The 24,722-nt window shown below is 40.8% G+C and overlaps 3 protein-coding genes across 7 annotated transcripts in view; 2 read left to right on the top strand and 1 right to left on the bottom strand.

Moving 5' to 3' along the window:
• The first annotated feature begins 285 nt into the window (after nt 1-285).
• Nucleotides 286-9,638, top strand: LOC111244839 (ceramide-1-phosphate transfer protein-like). Of its 2 annotated transcripts, XM_022792331.2 has the most exons (4): nt 286-505; nt 4,543-5,139; nt 8,180-8,418; nt 8,832-9,638. In XM_022792331.2, exons 1-4 carry the CDS (start codon nt 433-435, stop codon nt 9,003-9,005), a joined length of 1,083 nt encoding a protein of 360 aa, XP_022648066.1. In that variant the 5' UTR covers nt 286-432; the 3' UTR covers nt 9,006-9,638. The 2 variants fall into 2 exon arrangements, with proteins under 2 accessions (XP_022648066.1, XP_022648064.1); XM_022792329.2 differs by lacking the exon at nt 286-505 and having other exon boundaries at nt 3,873-5,139.
• Nucleotides 9,639-11,025: 1,387 nt separating this feature from the next.
• msl-3 (male-specific lethal 3) lies at nt 11,026-16,427 on the bottom strand. Of its 2 annotated transcripts, none has more exons than XM_022792332.2 (2): nt 16,212-16,427; nt 11,026-13,971 (listed from the first exon to the last, which is right to left on the bottom strand). In XM_022792332.2, the coding sequence occupies exon 2, from the start codon at nt 13,893-13,895 to the stop codon at nt 12,681-12,683; it is 1,215 nt and encodes a 404-aa protein (XP_022648067.1). In that variant the 5' UTR covers nt 13,896-13,971; nt 16,212-16,427; the 3' UTR covers nt 11,026-12,680. The 2 variants fall into 2 exon arrangements, with proteins under 2 accessions (XP_022648067.1, XP_022648068.1); XM_022792333.2 differs by having other exon boundaries at nt 16,109-16,427.
• Nucleotides 16,428-16,678: 251 nt separating this feature from the next.
• The window catches only part of LOC111244155 (transcription initiation factor TFIID subunit 4-like), a 32,275-nt gene continuing 24,231 nt past the window's right edge, over nt 16,679-24,722 (top strand). For 2 of the 3 annotated variants that reach the window (XM_022790909.2, XM_022790910.2), the window contains exon 1: nt 16,681-17,636. In XM_022790909.2, the coding sequence (XP_022646644.1) occupies nt 16,947-17,636 (690 nt within the window). In that variant the 5' untranslated portion in view covers nt 16,681-16,946. Of the gene's footprint in view, nt 17,637-24,722 lie in introns of all 3 variants that reach the window. The other variant, XM_022790907.2, reaches the window with a different exon arrangement.

Here is a 24,722-nt window from a genome sequence, read left to right on the forward strand (position 1 = left end):
TCCCCGTCTCGTGTTGCTGTCGTCGACTGCTCGCCCTATCTATCCCGTGCGTACGTGTGCCCCGTCACCGGCCAGCGCGAAGAGCAACGAGTTGCGCGATGGTCGGTTCAAGCAGCCGCCATCGCCACCGATGAGAAGGAGCAGCCGACCGATGGAATAACCACGACTAGTTGCGGGAAAAGCAGCGTTACGGGTCCTAACGCGGAGCCCGCGCGTTTTGAGGCGGTGGCGGCAGTTGTAATAGCTGAACGTGGCAAGCTAGCAGCCGTCAGCCGTCAATAGTTATCCCGTATGAAAAGCCAGGTGATGACGTTACCGAACATATAGAAATTGCCACCTATCATGGACTGGACAGTGGCGCTGTCGGCGACAGGCGGGCCACGCGCGCGGGCGCGCTAGCAACGGCCCCTAGCGGTCGCCGGGGCAACATGAATGATGATGACAACTGCTCTCTGTCTACTGATCTTCTCAACAGGACACACTGATGGTGGATGCTGTTGTTTGGGTAAAACTGTTATAATTTATTAAATATTGAACCATAATAGTCTTATTGCATTGTTAGTGCTAGCGATGATGGCGGTGTTTATGATGATGATTGAGAGCAGGTATTGGAGCTTTTTTGCTGGTTGTGAGTAGCTGACTGTAGAAGCCTGATGTAGGTAACGTCCCGGCCTGTGTTGATACCCGTTCTCGTAATGGTGCTGTTAGTGACTGCTGCGCCTGCAACCCCTAGACATGCAAACGGCACGACGATTTTCAAAGAAAGCTGCTGCGATACATCTCAGCTGCATACACACACACACACATATAGAAACAGGCACTCATTAGCATAAACAAACATTGAGAAGGGAGAGATATAGATAGACGATGGTGGTTCAGTAGTGTTTGTGAACAGTTGCGGTGGATACTTGTAGAGTCTAATCGGCGTTTCTGTTATGTCAGATATAATGTTATAAACGATGCTCCATTATTCATTTGCCGGTTTCATTTGCACCGCTTTATTGTACCGTTGCTCTAATTGAGTACCGATTTTAGCTAGTCTAGGAAACGAAACTTTCTGGTCGACTAAGTCCATTGACTTACTGGATTAGTGTCTGGCGCGACAATGCGTACCGCAAGTCACTTTCCAGCGCCAGCTGCACGCACCGAAAACACCTGTAGGAGCAGACGGTGCGCCGCTGCCGGCGGGTTGGGTTTGTCGTAATGGGAAAGAGTAGTCTCGATAAAAATAAACAGTCTACGCAAAAGAGTCAGGTGGATCCGTTACGTGCATCGTTCGTCTGTGTGAACGCTGCGAGTAGTTGTATTCGTGACGATCACAAATCTTTCGGACGAACTCACACAGTTGTCACTCTAGTGCAACTGCGTGTCATGCAACGGTCGCATGGCGTGAGCCGATCCGTACACAGGAAGGTTTTCTGATTATTTGAATAAATACAACAAATCGTGCTTTCGATGTTGCTTGACTGCGATCTCGAGCGCCCGAATGCATATCAATATCATGTATAGTCGCTGCTCGACTTTTGACTCGTTCTTGAGCTATTCACCTCCTCTCCAGCCTTTAGAGGTAGCGAAGTGACAAACAATAATGCTACCAACAAAAGCAACAACAGCTGGGCAATAGCAAGGGCATTCGTGGTGCTAATCGACCGCGGGTCACTTTTCATTTCGCTCGAACAGAAATTATGCTAAAGGCTCTGCTAATTAGGGGTTCAGTTTACAGTTATGCGAACTCCATGCCCGGCGCCCCGAGTCTAGTTCGGGACGGCTGCCATAATAAGCCTTAGTCGAAGTGAGGGTTTAGAGGAGTCCGTCATTCGTTTGTAGTCAGTCGATGGGCCATGCTGCGGTAGTATCATGTTGTGTAGAATGAGACGTGTGTATGTTCTATATAGAAGCGCTATCTCGAGGGCTGTTGTCGAATTTGCGCTATTTCACGGATCTATTGTTATTAATAGAATTCTACTAGTGTGAACGATTTGTAGTATAGTCTACGGAAATCGCACCGTTTCACTGCTACAGACTGCATACACGACCTTTGCTGCTGTTACCATTTTGACAGGCGATCAGCTGACGTCGATACCTTGCCTGCAGACTTGGACTAGTCGTTAGATTCCTCCTGAATCCGCAGCGTAATGCTCTAAGCAGCATCTATGGGCACTACTACCGACACGATGTCATGCTTTGATAGACCCGCTGAATAATAAGAGGAGCGAACGATATCTTTAGCTTTGGAATGTTTGTGAATGTATTCTGAATGTATTATTGTGCCCATGCTGTCAGCGGAAGAGCGTGTTTGTTTGACTACGGTTTGACTGTACTTCGTTCACATCCACTATTGTCTTCAGAAATACTCGTAGGTTCTTTACTGCGGTTACAGTTCATGCTGCCAACTTCTATCGTTCGCGATCGGATCTCTGCCGACCGATTATACTAAAATCGACATCGTAATTGCCTCCGGGGGAGGTAAGAAGTTGTACGTGGCGGTCGTTAGCGACTTCGCCGCTTGTGTATACACTGCTGTCGTCCCGTAACAGGACAGCGGCAAATCGGGCGGCCGGTTGATCCTGCCGTTGTTGCAACGGGATCTCGAGCGAGAGGAAACTGATCAGCCGGTGTGATCGACTGTCATTCGCTCAGTCATTGAGTTGGCGAACCTGTGAAAAAAACACGAACGTGTGCCACAGCTAATAGAATACCGCATAGTCTCTAACTGGACCTGTCTGATTGTGTGGCCGACGTAGCTGGCAGGGTTTTGTGCCTAACTGCGACTTTCAGTTCTGTCACTTTGCCGTCTTCCCTTTGCTGCGTTAGTTGTATTTGGAGATATCCTCATTGCTTTGGGGTGTTTTAGATATTTGTCACAGGATCAACGACGAGTGCTCCCCACTGCAGCAACAGCAGCATCTGCCGCTGTTGGAATCATCGTTCGAGCGTCGCGGGTATCCATCGGTGCGACCCAGCAGTCGCCTTTCAGATAACCGTCACCCAGGCAGGCGGGCAGGCGCGCAAACAGGGAGCGCCGATCATCCGACGAATCTATTGCAGCAGCTCTGACGGATCTCCAGTCAGTGAACAACTTCGACAACAAGTCACGTCGTTTTACCGCGTAAGTATGTTACGATGTTGTGCCGTTTTGCTACTTTTCTGGCCGTAGCCACCAGTCCCGTGTGCTTTGCGTATCAGTCCTCGACTGGACTGCCACGAAGATCGACGAGCACCAGCGCGGCTGGAACAGTACCAATCGAAATGTCGCCTTACGACTCTGTCTCTCTCTTCGACTGCCAGCTCTACTAGCGCCACACGGTCACCCACACGCACGCATATATCCAAACAAATATACACACACAAAAACACGCTACTGCAGCTGCAGCAGTCAACGTTTTTGTTTCTCTTCCTGTTTGGCTCGGCCGTAGCTACTGGACACCACTGCTCGTAGCCGTCGCCACTGCCGCCGCGGCAGCAGCAGCAGCAGTACCTATGGGTCGCGTCTTCCAGTACGACGATCGCTTTGGCTACCCTCACTGCAATCAGCACCGGCACGCCACCTCGTCAGCACGTCGCACCTGGATAGACAAACGGACGGAAAGAATACAATCCGTCAGTAGGATTGTCTGTCGTCCTGTGTGCCGATGCCCACAGTAGCAGCTGCAACCGGCAAAAATTCTGTGATTGTGCCATCGTGCTACCTATGAGCTGAGCTTTTTTTTTTGCCATTATCACCATCTGTAACGGGATAACGAACGCACCGGTGTGCGCGAAACGCGCTTTGCGAAGTCGGAAAATCTGGTGCCGTTTAATCTTCTAATATTCTCATTACATAATACAACTGCTACTATTGCTGCTGCTGCTGCTGCTGCAACGGTACAAAAGCTGTTGCTAATGTTGACATCTGATAATAATTAGTACTATACAGTTAAAACACCGTGCCGCACCTCCGCTAAAAACACAACAGTTTGTGAGAACGCGTCTAACCGGTGCTCGGGCAATTAGACGTTATAATTTTGTTGGAGGTGGCATCTTGCCGGAAAATCTTTCTCTCTCTATTGCTCATGCTACTCGAACAACTTCTAGAAAAAAAGTCAGTCGGCTGTCGAATTGAACAAATAATTGTATGAAAATTGTTGTTTTTAACGTTTCCCGTTCTGGCTGGATCTATTAATCTTGTCTTTTTCCTTTGCGTGAATTTCGTCGTCGTCTTCTGTTGACGGCTTCTTCTCTCTCCTAATTCTCCTTGTACCTCTAGCACGCTTCTATCACTTTTTTCCGAAGACTTGTTACGACTATTGGTTCGCTGTTGTTGAAGCGCATTTGCGGCCTTTTCCACTTCATCTGCAATGACCACGACAGGTCGTCAGCATTTTGATCATTTTCAGCAACAGTTAGTTTGCCAGTCGAATACCTCCTCGCACTCGAACCACGTGCCCATTACTGCAACTAGTTCATCTGCAAACACTTCACCAATTTCTACCAGTTTCACTCGTAGCACTCCCTCATCTTCTTCTTTTACTGCTAATACAACTTTCATCGCCCGTTCTTCAGAAGCGTGTCCCTCCCCGCAGCCGCTTCCTTCGGGTTCTGCCAGCCTCAACCACGATCTTGTCCACCCCCACCGCCTACGTTATCACAGACCACAGCAGCAGCGTCACGCGGAACAGCAGCATCATCTGCCCCAGCAAGAGCAGCCAAAGCACAGCAACGAACAAGGAGGCCATAATCGAGGCCTCCAATACGTGGAGCACTGTCAATCTTCACTGTTTCAGCGGCTCGTGTCCGCTCACATTAGCTTGATGCACAAATACGCCGGTTTAGCTTTCCTGTTGATCGTGTTGGTGGGTGCTTACAGAGTTTCGGGAGTGCGTTGCAGCCGGTTCAAGGATTATAACGAAGCTGAGCAACGCGTAGTCATGGCCGTGACTGATGCGTCTGAGCCTGATGGTTTCAGGCTGGCAACCGTCAATGAAGAGCTGATCAAATCACTCAGCGCCGACGATGACATTTTACTCGATTCGTACCTTGGTGCGTTTCGCGAAGTGTGCAAAATCTTCAAAGAGATGGGCACCGTATTCAACTTTGTCACCAGTGACCTCGAGGACAAAATCAAGATTTTAGAGGAATACCGTGCTCGAAATGACGTTGGTAAGTATCAACGGACCATGGGCTATTTACGACTGGTTGAAGGTGATATCAATTTGATAGTATATCTGCTACGGTAAAAGTATATTTAGTACTATGTTAAACTCTAATGACAACTGGTATGCGCATAAGGGTACTTACCTAAGCAGGCTATCCTTGTGCCTAGGTGCGTTAGGTCAGACTGCTGTTGATTCCGATTCAACACAACAACATTCATTTAATATTACATCTAAGATGCATGGCTTGTCTAGAACATGCTTCTGTAGTGAGGGTGCAAACAATGCATTTATCGGTTTCCATTGATGTCACGTGAAATGAGGGCAATTCCGTTTGGTGACGTCGATGTTAATGCGTTTTGTCATTGGCGTTTATTGACGGTGGCAAAAAGTGTGTTTATAGTAATTCCTATAACGAGGACCCATTGCTATGAAAAGATGCCATCAATGCTACTCGACACGATTGGAATAACGCGTAGCGAAACTGAAGCCTCATTTGTTTCCTAGCGACGCAGGGGAGTATTGTCAGTATCAAATTGTGTCTATTACATACGAAAGAGTATGGCTGCTTACAGTTACGTACGTGATCTACGTCAACGATTCTAATCATACTCAGGCGGTCTAACTATCAAATCGTAATACGTTGGTTTTATCACTAAATTCGTAAACAATAGGTGGCCTATTGGCGTTTATGTTGGCTGAAACTTTTACTCAGGTATGGTAAATGCTAGCAGCTCTTCTTCAGATTGAGACAAAGAATAGAAGTATTTAGCGCTCTACATACATTCAAATATTCTAATTGACGTTACGGACGTATGCCCTTAGTAGCAATATTGATGGGTTAAACTGTCCCTAAATTGGAGAATCCTTCGACTGTTTTCAAATATTAGGTTGTCGCACTGATCGCAAATGATCTTTTTTAGCGCCACCCAAATGGATGCGGCTTTAAACTTAGCCTAAAGATGTTATAGCCCTATGCGGAAAAAAAGTATTAAAAAGTTATGCTCTATATATAATAGGTAAGAAAAAATGGCTAAAATTATAATTGCCACGTGCTTACATACAACTTGTTGAGGTGAAATTATTGCGTTTGCTGTCATAAAGTTTAATTATAAGATTTCGAGAAGTCCGCATTCACATTATATGCGAAAAAACGTAGATCGAGTGGGCGTACTTTGTAAACGCGTAAAAATACATTATCGTGCTAAGAATGATTTTTTTGAAAATTAATATTACACACATTTTCTGTTAAGGACTTACTTAAGGTAAAATTCAAAATAGCCAAACATAGCTGTCACACACAAAAATGTCCCACATGCTCTACAATCTATAGGTAGTACTCAGCTTTATCCAGCCAGTGGGTCAGTTTTGTAGGTAGTGCTGAAACATATGTAAAATATAAAAACTGATACCTTAGTTTAAGGAGTTGCCCTCTGCATGTCCCAATTTCAGGTGACGTTCACATCTGAACGAATTTTATACGAGATGAAGTTAAGACATTACTTTGGACCTATCTTAGATAATAAATGTCTAGAGTAAACTTTAGGTAGCGCAAAACAGTAGTAATACTATTAAAGAACCGAAATCAGATTGTTAAAATTACTTGAGGACTAAGGTTTAGGTAAGACGTTACAGATTTTTTTATTATTTTGAAGCTTTGATTGAATATATAGTATAATATTTGTATTCGAATGAAAACTCTGCTCAATAATTCACCATTTGAGCTCAGCGTCGTCAGCCATTTAAGTGAGAAATTTTTACTACGTAACCAGGCTTCACTTCAACTAAAAGGGCTTTCTAAAGTAAGTGACATTGTGTGCTATCCCCAAGTGCTGCTTTCAGCTGAGCATATGGTGCTTCCAAGAAAAACCTTTAGCATTGATATGGACTACTTCCTAAAAATCTTAACTGTAGAAATATCCACCTCCGCCCAAAATCGCTTTTCGTTCGAAGGATTACTAAATGTTTATCGATAATGGGTATGCCCTTAGCTGAACAATACTTTTACTGTTAATGACTGACGTTTAGAGGAACTGACTTCAGAGGATTGTAGCTGAGATTCGACGATAAGTGCTCTTTATGCAGTCTTAGTAAGTTGAGAGTTCGTCGGATCGTAGCTTACTTTTAGTCTGAATTATTGTTAGTTTTTTCAAGAATTTTATGAGCGTTTTTATTTGAGAACGTCACGTGCAAGACTCTAGCCTATCCTTTAGATTTAATTCAATAGATGGTTTTCATCAAAAATTAGCCGCCAAACTTCACTGCTCTTAATACCCCTGACAGACCATAGCATTATAAAGCATCACTCCTTAAATGCTTTCTCACCCACACGTCTGGTCTTGGCTAATTGATCGAATAGACCCAAAGTTCGATCTGTTTAAAACAATTCCGCCTTGTATTATTATTATTTTTCGCTGAATTCTATCTAAGGGTGAACGTAACAAAGATGATGATGCTAGTATATACCAGAAAATTGCATATACAATTTTAAATAGAACATGGCTCTTTGATCGTGGCGAGGTTATTGTGCACTTTCCTAATTTAAAACGGACGCTTTTAAACCTTAACAACATTGTTCAAATTAAATTTGAAGCCCCAATTTTAGGTGGAGAGGGTAAGCAGGCCCTGAAGCGTACGTTCTTATTTGAAAAAAAGGCTACTTCAGTTTCCATTTTGACTTAAAAACAAAAAGCCTGAAATGACTATTGCATAACAGTCCTAAAGAAAGCTTGCAATTTCATAATAGTATTTTTTGAGCGAACGACTGAGTTCGTATCTTGCAATCAATGTCAATCAGTATGGCAAAAGATTCTCTGTCAAATGAATAAGGCAACTAAAAATCCGATAACAGAGTTTGTACTTTTACGATGATAGTCATGACAGCCTGAACTAATCGCTGGACGTAGAAAGAAATTTAGTAATAAATACTTTACTTTGTTCCCAGGACGTGATAATCTTTAACAACCACATAATGAATAGACCTCTATGTTTTTTGTTGTTCTTTTTCTGTCCGTCTGCTTGCCTTTCTATGTTTGATTAAAATCTAGCCGAGCATTTTAATTCGCTTTCATCGATGATGTCTTACGAGATTAGGACCGGTGCGATTTCTATACGCCAGCCACCGTCGGGCTGTCGAACATGGCTGCGCCTCCATCGAGCCCTACAGTTTGTCACAATGTTCTTCTACCGTTTAGCTAGTGTCGACTTTAAAGAGAAGATGACCAGTCTGGCCCAGGACTGTTACGAACAAACTCTGGCAAAGTATCATGGGTATCTCATCAGAAAGGTCCGTATTCATACTGTCCAATTTTTTAACATGACAGCTTTTAGTTTTAACTCGCCTGATTTGCAAGCACTTTTAAGTAGCTAACACAATATAAAATATGAGAAAAAACTATCAGACTTAAATTATGGCTTCAGCGTAGAGTTAGTAACATATTGTTAAATCTATGTGTCCTGAAAGTAGAAGTAATTAGCATTGATTAAAAGTTATCATAATATTCAAAATACGGGACTAAAAACCGCACTATGAGAGACTTAGTTATAGAGTCAAAATTTCGTAAAAAAGAGCTGGGAATGATATAGCTGTTTAGGATTTACTATTATAATTCTAGTAGAGGACGAGATATACATAATAGTTTATTTATAATTATTTGAACTTAACGCATAGACTGAGTCTTCGGTTGTTTATGACTATAGGGTGCGTCACTGGCGATGTATGCGCTTCCAACGGTCGAGGCGATGTTCTTGAAGGCACGTGACAATAAAGCTGACGTTCGGCCTCTTTTGCTCAGCGTGGGGGACAACGCTGCTCGAGTGTACAATCTCACCCAGAAGCTGTACAAGCAACATGGCCTATTGGACCTACCCTGAGAGCTTTTGGCATTTAGATTTGAATTGCTTTGCCCAGTGTCAATTACCGCGATGCCAATATTGAATATAAGAGAGCAATATTATGCACAACTTCATATTGGCAACTAATGAACAAACAAATATAAACGAGCAATGAATTCCAGAAATAGCCATTGCTCATCATCATCATCGCAACACAATAATCATCAGTAGTCATTGTTTTGGCTGCCGGTAATTACGGTCGAGACCTTCCTTCCAGATACTTTTACATAGCAGGCAGAATTTAGATGAATTCACAACAGCAATTCAAATAATTCTCAGTATTGCCAGAGTAACGTATGTATCTAGTTTTATCATTTTATTAATTTTGCCTCGTATCTCGCTTGAAAAAACGTTTTCGGGTCCAACAAGCACCAGACTTATTGATGCCATTTTTAAACTCATAGTCAACACTATTGTCCTGCGTTACCTCAAAAGCAACAAAGGTAATATCAGTTTTCCTTGCTAACGAGTTTAATTAAAGCCCAGTCTTTGTAATGTTTAGCACAACTGGTTCTTAACTATACACTTGGATAATATTGTATAATACAGCCGCCAAGAGCTTTGCAAAGTGGCCTTAATTTAACAGATAAAAAAAACCTTATGAACAACACATTCATGTTTTTTGAATGAGATCTTTGATATCATACTACAGAAACGTAATGCGAGAGAAAGCAAGGATGATCATCTGTTTTTCAAAGTAAAAAAAGGATAGATGAGTAGAGTTTTTAGGCGAACTTTGATTTTTAAGGTGTATTTGAACACGTCTGAAAAACATGCATCATGTGCAATATCTATGCGCATTGAAACTCTACTTAAGATTCTCGAATTCTGTTCTCAACTAACATTTAGAGTAATGGACCACTACGCCGGTAAGTACAAAAACAGTATTTTTCACACATTAGTTGAACTGCATAAGTGAAGCTTTTACGGATGCACGCCGAGGAAGCTACGATAAAAATGACAGAGCTGCAAAAAGAAATGATTGCAAGAAGTTGCACCAGATGTGTGCAATATTATTCCAGAGGCATATGAAAATATTTTTGTACAACAATAGTAATTCGGTACACATACGCATGTTATATATTGTTGTACAAAACACATACGATTATATATATATAATCTGTGACATGTATTAAGCTGGTGTGCAATTTAAATGGTTCGTCTTTCAACCCAATGACCTGTTTTAGGAAAGTAGAACCTTACAGCGTTAAAATGCTCAACATAGGTTTTCGTTGTGATAATGTAACAGAGCCGCCGTTCTAAGGTTGAAGCTCATCAGAGCCCCTCCCTCATTTTAGGGAATGTTCAGCTTTCAGTAACTATTTATTACGCTTGTTTTATTAGATAGATAATAATAGTTAATAAATACAAGCCCACCACGACAAGCTTAAGCATTTTACCATTTCTTATACAGAGTATCAGAACAGTCTATCAAGCTCAACCTCCCAGCTGCCAGCACACAAATAGAGTGAAAGGGAATAACATAACGTACACCCTGTAGTGCATTTTCAAATAAATAGGCTCGCACAAAAATTAATCAAAATCAGTGACGCTGTTAGTAGCGGCTCAACATGTTGGTAGCTAAATCAAAATGAACCTAAGGTATAATAGCCTGTATAAAATATGACAAAACATTGCACACTACACAGATAGAGACAGTCAGTGGTCCATATACAGATGTTTCATATGAATCGTTTAGCTTATATAGTATAATCGTTTAGTTTCAAATTAATACAACGATAATAGAAACTTTAACCTGGAACTGCTAGGTGAATAACCGATATATATATATATATACGTTATATATATATATGTGATCAAGAGAAAAACAATTAGCGGAAGTTTTAGTGTGTTGTATTTCTTACCGATGCTTAGAATTACAACAACGTTTATTACTGTTAGGATGACACATTCAGGTTGGCACTTTTTGACTTCCTACACTTTTCGAATAGTAAACTTTAACTCTATAAAATTGTTTAACAATGACAACAAATACAAGCAATATTTATATACATACAAACAACGACTTATCTGCCTTTTATTTTAGGTAAACATTGTATCTGTTTGTTATTCTATATGTAGCGTTATCTTTTATTTACGTTAATCAGGCAAATTTATGTGCAGCAATACGCTGCATTCAGATATGTGGCCACTAGTTATCACAATTCAATACAGGCCACCACCAACCGCCTTCGAATATTTCTTTCACCGAATCTGAACAAGGGCAAACAAAATCAATTTGTTACAGATCACTAAATCGAATTGTGGGTATGAAATTTAAAACTTCGGCTTAAACCTATGCCGTCAGTAACTATGAAACATCAACTGATAATATGCTATGTTCGTTTATGAGACGAACACAAAATATTCGTCTGTCCCGCGACAAGTTTCAATTTGAAGCCTTATTTAAAGGTTTGCTTAGTTCTTCAGTGACAATATACATAGCTTGCATTGCCCTAATAGAAAATGGCAGCGATATAAAAAAACGACTTATTACTGTGCATCAAACATCGGCAACTGAAATGTGGTAGTAGCGGCCAGTTTTCGTGAGCTACTCGATCAGTAGTGAATCTCTATGCTTTCGCGCTTAATTCATGTAAATCTCCATTGACCACGTGTTGATAGACTCAACAACAGACTTTAGTTAACGCTTTGAATAAATATTCTGTAATAGCATAGCTATCACGGCTAACTTAAACGCTTTTGTCATAAAGAGCATATATATATATATATATATATATATATATATATATATATATATATACATATTAGAAGAATTCCTATTAGTTGCAGCACGTTATTCGTTCTAACAGGTTTCAAACATTCTTAATTCCCTGAAACGTCTTAGAATACAGCTGATACATATGATTTTATCCTGTTGCCTACAAGTGCTACTCGCAAGGTTTCTTCGGCTATGTTTCCCCAGCTATATACACCTAATTACTTCACCTGTTCTCCATTCATTCCTATTATCATGCTCCAATATATCCCCATAACTTAATTTCCCTGTGTATATTCCACGTGCTCAATGAATATTACTATGGGCTAAGCGCACTAAATTTGGAATTCGCTATTGGCCGAACAGCACGCGAGGAGTGTCCAATATTGCAACAGTCGCGACTGTCAATGTTTGCTTGGCGTCTGCGGGCTCAGCTTCAGTAAAAAATACTTAGGGCTGTGCATACATACAATACAGGGAGTAACTATACCTATAAACCCTGAACTTGCCACATACGTCAGACAGATAGTTCTCATGTGATATAATTAGGTACCAGAATGGATAATGCTTCGTATTTTTACTCCTCCGTACCTGATGCTACCTCGTATACCGTCACCACATTTTTCAAACTATCACTGACTATCCTGATGTACTTGTTGAGACTGTACACGTAAACTGCGTAGGTCCTATCAATAGGAACTGCATTTGTGTAGCAGTCTCATTTGTTCAAGGGCCAGCAACGATTCACGCATTTGTAATACACTTCTTACGAAATCAAATACCCAGGAATTTGTTTTCAGTATAATAAAGACTAATCATATATACCAGTGAAACCAGACAGTAACGATAGTTAACCGCGTAAATGCTTCGTTGTAAAACTGAACTCCCGCTCTATGCTATGTATAATAAACTTCACAAAATTTCGTTCATTTGTCTCATTCAAACTGAGCTTCAAACAACGTCTCGTTTTCCGACAGGTAAGCCACAAGTAATGTTAAGTGTCGTCTCAAAGCGTCAGCTTTTGTTTGCGGCATCCTGAAATGTGGGACCAGAAAAGGTATTTGGCTTAACAACCTCACTAGGTGATACGCCCCATAGACTTGTGCAGGCCGAAGCCCATTTTCGGCCATTCTCCACTTCGTGGCATTTTCTAACTCAGAAGTGGCGGGCGACGTTGCGGATCTCCACGATGTGATGGTGGCGCTATCGCTTTGATCTTCGTCCTCGCGCTTAAGAGTACCCGATGCAATCGAAGCATGTTGTGTTGATATTCGAAGAGAACGTGCCCGATGGGTTTCATTGTCCCATGCCTGTGGTATTTTGTTGGCAATGAAGCTGTGCTCAAGTTGGGCTAACAGCAGCTCAAGTTCCGAGGTACGCCGCGACTGGCGTTGCTTTTCCTGGGCATCTTTGTTATACGTCAAATCCTTCAATAGAGCAAACTGTTTTAACTCTTCGTTGTACAGCAACAGGCGGTCGCATAGATTATTGAATAGAATTCGCAACCCGTCGACTGTCTCTTTGCAGAGTTCAATCTCAGTTTTTCTATCAATTATCACCATCTGGCTACGCGAACGCTTCATATTGCTTTCAGTAGTTGGAGCCCGAACGTAGTGCAACTGAAAAGCGTAATGCTGAACGTAATTCTCCAGGATCGACACTACGTCACGGCTACACGGAAGTTTATGCAGTTTTCCTTTGTTCTTTACCAGGTCTTGTTCGTATACGAGCTTCTCACGGAGTGGGTCAGGTAACGACAAAGAAAAGGTCTCGCAGATTGCCTCGACATCACTATCCTCGTCTGAGCCACTGTCCTCTCGGGACGATTCGCTAACGGTCGAAGAACAGCCGTTGTTACTACTATGAGTATTGTTTAAACGGCTGCGTTTCTTCTTTGGCATCCGTTTCTTGGCCTCTGCGTTAAGGTCGGCTTGAAGCTGTCGATTCTTCTCGTTGTCTTCAAGGAGAAGTTCTGGCGAGATGTAACGATCCCATGAGTTGCTCCAACCGAGAAAATGAATGTAGTATTCTACGTCAGCTTTCGTTTTGTTGACGCGAAGAATTTTTGCATCATATAGAACGCGTAGTCGGGTTGGATTTGGGTCATAACACAAAACCCTTTCACCTTCCGAAAATAGCTTGCGCTGCATTTTTGTATCGGGGCACGGGATGACCAAGCAGATGTGATACACTGGCGCTTCTACACCGTTTAGGATGCACAACGCACTGAAATACAACAGTCAGAGAGCCCGCGATTATGCATTGCTGCAGAACGTTAGGATTCGATAGGTTTCTGTTTCTTTGTTAATTTCATTTTTATTCATATTAAAGTGTACCACATATTGAACTATAAATATCATCAGCTTTTGAAATTGCCCTAAATATGCAAGCTGCATGTAAAAAAAATCATGAAAATCATCAAAGCCATATATATATATATATATGGAGTAGTGGGTTTAAATAGGGAATTTGTCTTATGGCTTTTCATGGAAGTGTACCAAAACAACGAACAATACTTCTACAAATGTTTTGCATGTTATAAAACTATTATTCCTGATGTCCATGTTTATTTAATACAACCACCATCCAGCACGATTACGTCCTCAATTCGGGATCTAAAGAACTAACTAGTGATTTTCAGTATATTTCTTTTCTAGTCTCGCAACTGCGTTAGACAAGTAGGTTATAACTCATTAAAATGTTGCTCAGCTGTGCTATATGTGCAAACCAATGGGTTCAAAAGGGTTTTAAACAGTCAAAACGTCGTAAGTAGACTAGCCATCGGATTTAATTTAAACTAGTTGACAACTGACATTCTCTAAAAAGGCTGTTTATTTATGTGACAACGTTTTAGGTGAATAAGAAACAGGATTTTGAGCCATTGTAATGGATTTTCAAGCCTTCTTAATTTAATCTTCAGTAAAAACCTTCTGGTTTGCTCGCTGAATTTTATTATTTAGGAGTTAAGTGAAAATAATGCGAATTGTTGATTTTAGGCAAAAAATAAACTTTCCAATCTGGCTGAATATTCGTCCATTACAAAGAAAAGGAAAGATAACACCTAATCTTAGCTCATATTTTCAAAACGACGCATTGTCGTTCGCCATGATGAGTTTCTTGTTTTGTTCTAGAAAGAACTGGTTTTCTTCTGCTATCAAAAGCAGCATATGAGCGCATGCTCATTACGACAATCAAAGTAGTATTCAAACAAAAAAAAAACATACGCAGTGGTTGTATTCTAGCTGTTGTTACACTGCAGCCGCCTATCAATCATCCTGTCCACCCGTGTTGCAATCGGCTCGTCACTCTGCTGCTGTTAACTCGCTACATTATTGAGGCTGCCACCTAACTCCACTGCGGTTATTCTATTATTTGAAGATAACTTGGGCTAAACTTTTAGAATTGCATGCACATATTAGAGTACTCGAAAATCTAACACAACGAAGTAGGCAACATCAAAGCATCCATAAACAGCTCTTTGTCCTCTGCGGTAACGAACAGCATCACATCTGTACAGCCTCTGTCCGCTCTTACCTATGAGCATTCAAGCTTATTTGCTTATTCATCTGTTTCTCGATTCTTTGATTGCTCAGATATTTATAGAAATATGCTCCACTATCGTGTTCCAGCCTTCCGGTGCCACTGTATCAAGTGTTTATTTTTCTTTGAGTTTGAGCACCACTTATATATTACTTATCACTCCATTCAGATAACAGCTATTCAATAGAGTTTTGGATAAGATTCATTAAATAATAAATTGAGGGACTTGCTTTTGATAGGATACGAAGGACCGAAGGTTTTATTTTTGTTTATTTGAACGGTAAGCAAAATATTTTTACTTCGTCATCACCCGTTTTGGTTGCAAGCTAACGTTCTTGACAACTATACTAGTGTCTATCGTTAATACGTTACAAATAGCAAGTCAAAAGTCGATTGTAACTAAACACGAACGTACAGCAGAGTAATTGATAATAACTTACCTACAAATAGGTGCATCCCTATCTAATATTTGCTCTTTCATCCGGTTAAAGTTTTTATCTAAAATGATATGATGAAAAAATAACTAAATCATAAAATAAGTGTCTTGGAACTTATATTAAACAGAGGAATGCTTCTTTGACGGTTAAATCTTGAATCACCGCAAAAATATCTTCAAAATTTCTTGCTTCAATTTGTGTAGTTTTGAAAGTATTGTACCATAGGTATGAGCCAGTAAGATTTTTACGTAATATATAATAATTTTTTATTTTAAAAAAAAGTAAAACACACACATACACCGTCTTCAAAGCCTTGGATTTTTTGTTCTTTTTATATAACGAGGTTTCACGCTATCTGAAAACAGAACTACAGTGGATAATCTCACATTGTTACGATGCTGCATTTTGTCCATTACTATTGAAAGCGGTGAAAATGATTACGAAATATGCCACTACAAACATATAAGTTGTTATCGTTCATAAACTCACTTGTCAGGTCGACCATTGTCCCTCACTTTTCTTTCACATTTCTAAACTAATTTCAGGGCTCTTTCTACTATTCGGCGACCCATAGAATGTATGCATCACTCCCATACAGCCATAGACCTGCTAGTACACATACACACACACATACACGCATACACAATCACACATTAACAAAACGAAACCGATGGCTTTTGTTTGTTATTGTTGTGGTTGATGAGTAATCGTCGGAGCCCGGAGCAGCGTTGATGCTAGCGAAAGGCGCAAAAACTACACGAGGCATCTGATTCTAAAAACTTGTCAGCTATATATTTGGACACAGCTGACGTCATAATTTTAAATGCTACGCTTAGTACTGTTTTATAGAGGATCATTTCATAGTAAATGTACTAAAGTTTACTCATACGGATCTCAAACAATTCCATTCACTAACACTGCGCCCTCTGGATGGTCCCGGAGCGATGGTCTGTATCTACCATTAAGCGTGTTTGCTACCGAGTAAAGAGGCCATAAGCCAAGGATAGTAACAGATTAGGTTTTCTTGTTGCTCTCTCGTAGCCCCGTGTCCCTATTGCTAATTCGTGTGTGTTCTGCTCAGTTTTACCATTCCCCCGCCACAAGCCGTCGTTTGACGGTTTGTTCGAGATTGTGTACGTTTGGAAAATTGTGCGAGATTGGTGTGTGTCGGCAAAAAAATTCGCCGCCCTGGGAGCGAAGTAGGCGGGCCGTTGCGGTGCTGAAATGGCGCAAGCCTGCGGAGCTCCCGGTGCAGCCGGTGGCGCAGGCCACTCCGGGGCCTCGCTTGAGGATATGCTCAGCACCGATGTTGACGAATCCGTTGTGAACGCGCTCAAAGGCTCGCTTGAATCGCAGCTATGCGATGATCCAACGTCCGCGACTGCCGGCGGTGGTGGTGGGGCAGTGGGACCCGGTGTTACCGGAGCACCGAACCAGCAACAACAACTCCCCCCACAACAACAAACTGTGCAGGTTCAGCACGTCCAAGCACAGCCGACTCAAGTACAAGCAGTGCCGCAAAACGTGCAGCAGCAACAGCAGGTTGTGGCGACCTCACAACCGCAGTCGGTGGGACCCCCTCAAGCGCAGCTAACACCACCCCCGCCGCAGGTTTCCGCGCCCGGCTCCGGGGGGCCCACCGGAGTCGTCGCAACCCCCGTGACAGTTGCCCAGTTCGCTGCTGCCACCCAACCTCAAGTCGTTCAACATGTTCAGCAACAGGTGCAAGCGGCAACAGTTCAGACCACGCAGGTGGCCGTCACGACGGCAGCTGGGCCTCCGCATGTCACCCAGGTCCAGGCAGCGCCGCCACCTACCGCCACAGCATTTCAGCCTGCTCCACAAATGAGTGCTATGCACAATCTGGCCAATGTTGCCTCGCAGCAATCGCCTATCGTTGTACAGAAACAACAGGTTTGTTCTTTACGTAAGGTAGGCATAGATAACGTTGATAGTTGTGATTTGATGTCGCCGGTAATAGCACCTATATTACTCTCATAAGTTTCTCGTTGCAGTTGCTTGTTTACTATTTGCTGATTTTGGTTATTGAAGTTGATTTTACTTTTCCTGAAAATTTCGAATGACACATTCGTTGTTGGACAATGCAGGCTCTAGCCAATTCAGTCAAGTATTAATTATTTTCATTATAGATAAACATTAAAACGTATGTAGTGACAGGGACACCCAGTGTTTCATATAGAGCAGGCACTGCAGTGTAATAACGTATGTGTAAAGACTTTTGCAATGAGCTCTTGTAGCGCGGCAAAATTGCCACTTAATTGTTTCAGATCTAGTCAGCATTTTCTAACTAAGCGTATTGTTTATATTAGGAGAGAATTGATGTTGCTTATTTATCAGCTCCATCTAAGTGAAAACGAATACTTGAATGCTATTTTCTGCATTTGACGATAAAGATACCTACGTAGAACTTGTTTAATAAGACAGCCATTAGCTTCGAGATTTTCTTTAAAATTCGGCTTCAATTGTTTATAAGGTATTTTCAAATTTTGTCTCTCCATATTTGCGAATAACCATTTTAACAATGTTTTTGAACAGCTCAGTACTAGTACGTTTGGACTGGTTGCAGTTCCGCTCATAGACATCGTAAATAATGGATTTTATGCTGGAGTATCAGGCTGTTAAAAAGTCTTACCTTGGGCACAGGCTCAAATTATTAATGATCGTATTTTGAACTTAGTGGCTTCTTTTTCTCGGTTGCCTGTTTTTCGACAAAGCAAACAATTTCTTTGTTTATCCAATGTTGTTCCAAAATCCTGTTTCAGCTCATATTTTTTATTCCTTTTCGCGGGAGTGACACGACGATATGACGGGACCCTCATTAATTTGTGTTGTTTCGGAGGGATCACACGTAAAAAAATTGAAATCCTAGCCAAAATTCAAACATGCCTTTAGTAATAGATAAACATGCGGTTAGATGCGGATCTTTCACGTTAGATTATGAGAATCTTCTCTGGACACTCAAAAAGTTGCGTGGAGACCGACATCAGGGCAAAATAATAATTTCGGTTAACCAAAACAGTTGATAACCTTGGCGCAGAGGATTCGTCCAGCGCAACAATATTTAGTAAATATGCTGAAGATGAACCTTCTGCCCCCGCTTAATTTGTCGTTTTATTATAGGAACAATTGTCCGTCGTTATTAACACGAATGGAGTGTCAATACATGCCCACATTAAAATAAATAGCTCTTGAAAATATCTTACAGTCTGTGCACCCTATAGAATATTGAACAGTAGAGCTTATGTAGTTATATCGATTTTTATTGTTAGGTCTGGGTCTTGCCTCAGTATGATTGCACAAATCAGATTTTTTCGATTTAGTATGAGGCCCAATCTTGTGAAAGTATAACTAAATATCGTATAAATAGCTTCTTTTCTTCATACAACTTACAGCAGCTACCACTGGGCTTGCAAAAACGATGTACTGTATATGGGACTGATCGACGTCGGTTGCTTGTGTCATATTTACAGGACCATGGGTTCGCATCTGAGGATCAATTATTGTTAGGCTTCTGTCAATTTCAAATTAAATTCAGTTAAAGCAGAAGTTTAAAAAATTTAAGTACTATCTCTTCACCGCAGTATCTGGCGTAGGCGCCTCTTGATTTTAGCTTTTAGAAAAGAAAGTTTCTTTACTGTGCTGAATTTAAAACTGACATAACTATCTGTGGTAGTAAATGTATTTTTTCTGCTCGGAAGCTATATGAGCGCAATGGTGGTGTACTATTTGCATAGGACAGTGCTCTTACAACAGAAAATACTGCCGTTGTCGAGTTCATAATAATAATAATATTAGAAATATTCTGTAGTGAAATAACGGAGCGCAACGGCTTGATCGATATAGAAACTGTAACAAGATCTTGAGGAGGATTCAGTGCTTTGTGTACATTGTATCCGATAATAAAATTATTTTCAACAGGTTACTAGTTAAAACATTGATCCTCTCTACAGCAACTTTGAAGGCATGGTGAGATTTGCAGATCTAAAGATAGGTCTGTTTTGTCCAACTGCCTAATTTTGCTCCGAAACAATGCGTAAATATACCGAGAGAAAAAGTGAATTTTAAGCTTACAATCCATAGAGGCCTAAATATTATCATTCAATGAGTATGGTTTAGAAAAAACGTTCGAAGAGACTAATTAGAAGGAACAAATTGTGATGGTTTCGTAGACAACCAAGGTTTTTCGCGTGATTAACAATCGCCAGACGAAGATCACTGCGAGCCCTAGAACTCGTTGACCAGAAAGTCCCTTGTTTATTTGAGCAGACTTGTTCGAATAAAAGTATATTAGGACGGCGCGTCTCGACCGGTAAACGTGCGCTTTTCAGTCGAAAAGAGTTAACTTTATGCTCATGAGATTGATCTGATAAAATGCATCACATAAGACCACATCGCGAACGCATTTCACTAATTGCAGATATTCTGCCAGTGATAACAACGGTGTTGATGCCGATTTATGTAGTCAGTCAGACTTCAGCTATGTTGACTACGCAGATCTAGACTATTAAGAGTTGATAGCCTATTGTAATTACAAAGATCATGAATAAGCTGCTTTGGACACTGGAGTTGGCTTCAGCGGACAAAACAGTAGCTGGGATTACATGCAACGCCGCAAAGAGCGCTCTGTTGCATATTTCCGCTGAATCACGACTAGTCGGACAAGAATGTTGTACAACAAGACAATTTTTTACGTCTGTCAGCTTCAATATGCCTAAACCTTTTGAAAGCCTAATTTGTTGACATGTTGAAAGCAGATCTTTTGTCAGCTACTTTTTTGAACGATAGCTTGATTCCGGTTTGAGTAGAATACATTTTTTACTTTTACTCGAGATAACACTTCGTTAAAACGTACCGTCGTCTTCATCAGCTTACGAAGAATACTAGCAGATATTTATATACCTATGCGCATGATACCATTCATTCCACTGAGACGTCACTATCATTGAATGTCAAATTAATCGAATTAACACAGCCGGCAAAGAGTCGATGCAAGTGCTTCGAGCGAATGATTGCTTCGTCGAATCAGTCCTTCAGTCCGTCGGAACTGGGAGTACCACAACGGTGCCGGTCAACTACAACTCATTCGCTTTTCTTATACCTCTCGACTGACGAAAACACGATGAGGCTTTCAGGCGAAACGGCGTCAAGGCCTATATATATTATATATGGGAGAGATTGCCTAGAGCGGTTTTGATAAAATGTGCCACTGCTGTTAGGGATTCTGCCAGACAGACCACCTAGCGGCTTTCAGTTCGAATGACCTAGTATGATTTCATGACGCCGTAGCTCAAGTCTTCTAGCCTGCCTAGTAATTAAATAGCCCAATGACCAGTTGTTATTATTAGTATCAGAACAAACAGCTAATTCAGTGTACTGCTCGTTTTTAATATGACAAAAACACTAATAAGGTTTGCATGTGGCTACTATAAGGCGCCGGAGGATGAGAGATAAAGACACCTTTGCGTTCGTCTGTCTGTTTTTATTTGTAGCTGGCTGAATCATGCACTGAGGCACTGCAGAAGTTCATCTAATGCTTAACCCTTACCTTTTCGCCTATGGACCCGCAACTAGTATACAGGAGGATGCGTTCAAATTTGGAATAATTTCGAGAAGTAGTTTGTCGCAATAAACATGCATTTATCTGCTTTTCGTGGGACAAAACGAAAACTAGTTCTGTCTAGAACAAACCAACAATCGCATCATGGAGCTAAACATTACTTCATTTTCAGAATTTGAGCGAAGATCAACTCTTACCCAACTTTTACGCACTGGACAAATCCTACCAAGATTAAAAACTTAATTTTTTGTTTGAAATTAACGGTTTATGCCGATGCTGGTCTTCATGCGTATTCTAAAAAACTGAAAATGTTCACGGAGCAAATCGGAAAATCCGACTTAGTTTCAATTAGAAAGGCACTTTTCGAATTTGTCGGCCTATTTGAGCCTGTGCATTTTTAGAGCTTTGGGCCAGCTACTAGTGCAAAATTCACCCGTGTCGGAATTTCTTACATGCAACGTATTTAACACTTCAACGAACTTACACCTACCAATGTTGCTTGGTGCACGATTACCATAAAAAAATTATTTGCAGATTAAACAAAAGAAATATTTTGAAAATGACTAGTAAACGGTTTAGACCCTAAATTCAGGCTATAATGGTGGTGATAATGGTTATATATATATATATATATATATATAAGAAGAATCATTCTTGCGGTCATATTTATTTAATAAATGTGACTCCAGGATTAACTCTTCTAGCACATATATGAAAATTCATTAAAATATATTTTTATTCAAATACAGCTTTAAAAACAATACGTTAAAACACGTTCAGTGTAACCACGTGTCATTTTGCATATTAAAGTTGTAATTATATGGTATCTGAAATGGCGACGGTAGAAAAAAGTTTTCGGGAGATTCGACAGAAGCAGTGACTACACTGTGGCCTGTCGACTGCGAAGCAATGAACAGGAAAAATATTAATGTGTCAACAGGTTTGCTTTAGTACAGTATATCTGTAGGAATCGCTTTGTCCACCCAGCGCCGAAAAGCTCGAGTCGCGTTGGTTATCATTATAGAGACAGACGACGCTAGACGCTAATGGATAGAGCATCGAGCAGTACTGGTAGTTGCAGTAGTGGACAGTCAGGCTATCAACAACAACTATAGCAGCAGCAGTTGTAGTAGTGGCAGTAATTGCTGCCACTAGCATTGTCAGCGTTCGTTGAAAAAATACATATGAACACAAGCAGTAACACTGGAAGTCGTACTTGGTGCCAATTCTTGGTCAGCTGATGATGGTGCCAAGCCATATCACGCAGGTAGGCTTAGGCCGAAAAAGGCGCCGGCAGCGGACAGAGAGTCGTATAACAATGAGGAACCTGGCACTTTTCAACAGTTCATGCTTCCATAACAGCGGTACTTTAGCATATATATCTATATGGCATCATCTTATCACACAATGGCACTAGACGAGCTTTTTCGTCTGCAGCCATTTTCTTGGTCATTGCTGTCTCGCTGCCATTTTTTGTCTACATCACGTTTTCAATATCACAATAATGTTTACAATAGACTCAATTCGACTTTGTTACATACAGAATAGGACGGAAGCTTTTAGTCAAAACCGGCCGACACCTGCTATTGAAGAGGCAGAGTAAACTTGTGCTTTTACGCATGTTTAATCTGTGCATTAGTGGCGTTCACCTATCTGTCGATCATAGACTATTTCGAGGTTTGCCTTAATGAGCATAATTGCATGGCGCAATACGGTTCAAATCGTCGAAACAATTATAACGTAATTTTCACTTAAGGATCACACTACTACGCTCTTTCTTTCATTTGCTACTGTTGAAGTAAATCAATGTTTAGTCAATATTACACTGATTATTGCTCTTGATATATAAAATGAGATAGAAGGTAATAGTGGTTTTTGTGTTCGTTTTTTTTCATTCACCTCATAGAAAGAAGTATCATAAGAGAAAGCGTTCCTGGCGTTCAAACATACTCAGAATAAAAAACATTTTTGCTTTAAAAATTGGCAGCATTTTTCAGCACCGGCTTTACTTCAGTTTTCTCGTATCGAAGAGTGATGCTACAAGCCAGGATATTTTGCCTTCACTAAAAACTGAGCAATGAGAGTCGAAAATGTGATATTTTGTAGGCGACATACTCGTTTTTCGAATCATATAACAATGGAAAAATTTTTCGATCAGCTCGGTGAAAACAAAAGGCTCAAAGGGAACAAGTCAAAAAATGAAATTTCTAAGCGTATATAACGCTTGGCTATAAGCGAACGGTAGAAAATAACACGAAGCAGTAGACGAAAGAGCAATTATCTTTCAAGCAACTTCATATATATGTTTGTGTTGTCCTCTTATTAGTATGATGAACAGTAAAGATAATCAATGTGAATTCGCATACAATTTCATACCACTTTCACACAATTGCCGAATCAGGTCGTCTTAGCTAAACGGCGGTCCTCTCAACGAATGCGTCGGGTTGGAATTCCAAAATGATGTCAATTTTTGTCTACATCACGTTACGAATAATGTCCCGAAGGCAGTTAAGAGATCATTTTTAGGCTGGAAATAATATAGATACGCATATATTATAGTAGTCATATTTAATTGAAGATCACATTCTCCTAGGTGAAAAATCAGGCCAAAAAACAAAAGAAAGTGACGTGTGTACTTAGGCCTAATGTTCACAGTACTTTGCGCCAAGATTTGGCGCAAAATAATAATATTTAGATGCTGCCAACATCTTAGTTGTATTTTGTTGTGTATAAATCTATTTATTATTGAAGGTTCATCCGAAAATTTCCCAGTCGGTTATTTTTACTTCTAATAGATGATTTTGAGCGTATTTACCCATTCTACTTATTCAACTAACGAGAACGGTCCGATCTTGCATCGTCAATGTTAGAATAATAATAGTAATTATAGTGATAATAATTCCTTATCGTTGGCCGCTGTGATAAGACACATCAGTCAATTAATTAATATTTATTTGATGACATCGTAAGTTGATGTCGGTGATTGTTTCTATGATACAACAAATGAATCGGTTTTCTCAAGTAGCTTCCAAAGTTCAATTAAGTGCATTAATTAACCAATAATGACACCGATTGAACCGTTTGCCCGCAGATTAAGGATAGAAACTAGCAGCCTTTCTTCCTTTTCTTAGCGATATTACTTAACGATCTAACTGTCAACTGTGCAAAATAACAAGTTCACTTTTCCTTTTGTCTCAGCCAAAACAGCATCTACTGCTGCTAGTTCAGCCGCGCAAATGCTTCTTCCTTGCTTCTACACGACTCTTGCGAGCGCTTTCAATTCTCTCGATCCTACATCTCGACTTCCCATGAGTTCTCGATCAGCAAGTGAATCAGCTGTAGTAAATCGCGATTTCGTTGCTAGTCTTCGATCTACCGCCCACAAGGAGAATTGGGCTTGTTTTGCGCGGCATAAAAGCGGC

The sequence above is a fragment of the Varroa destructor genome, unplaced genomic scaffold (assembly GCF_002443255.2).
Source record: "Varroa destructor unplaced genomic scaffold, Vdes_3.0 BEIS01000002.1, whole genome shotgun sequence".
In the NCBI taxonomy this organism is placed as follows: Eukaryota; Metazoa; Arthropoda; class Arachnida; order Mesostigmata; family Varroidae; genus Varroa; species Varroa destructor.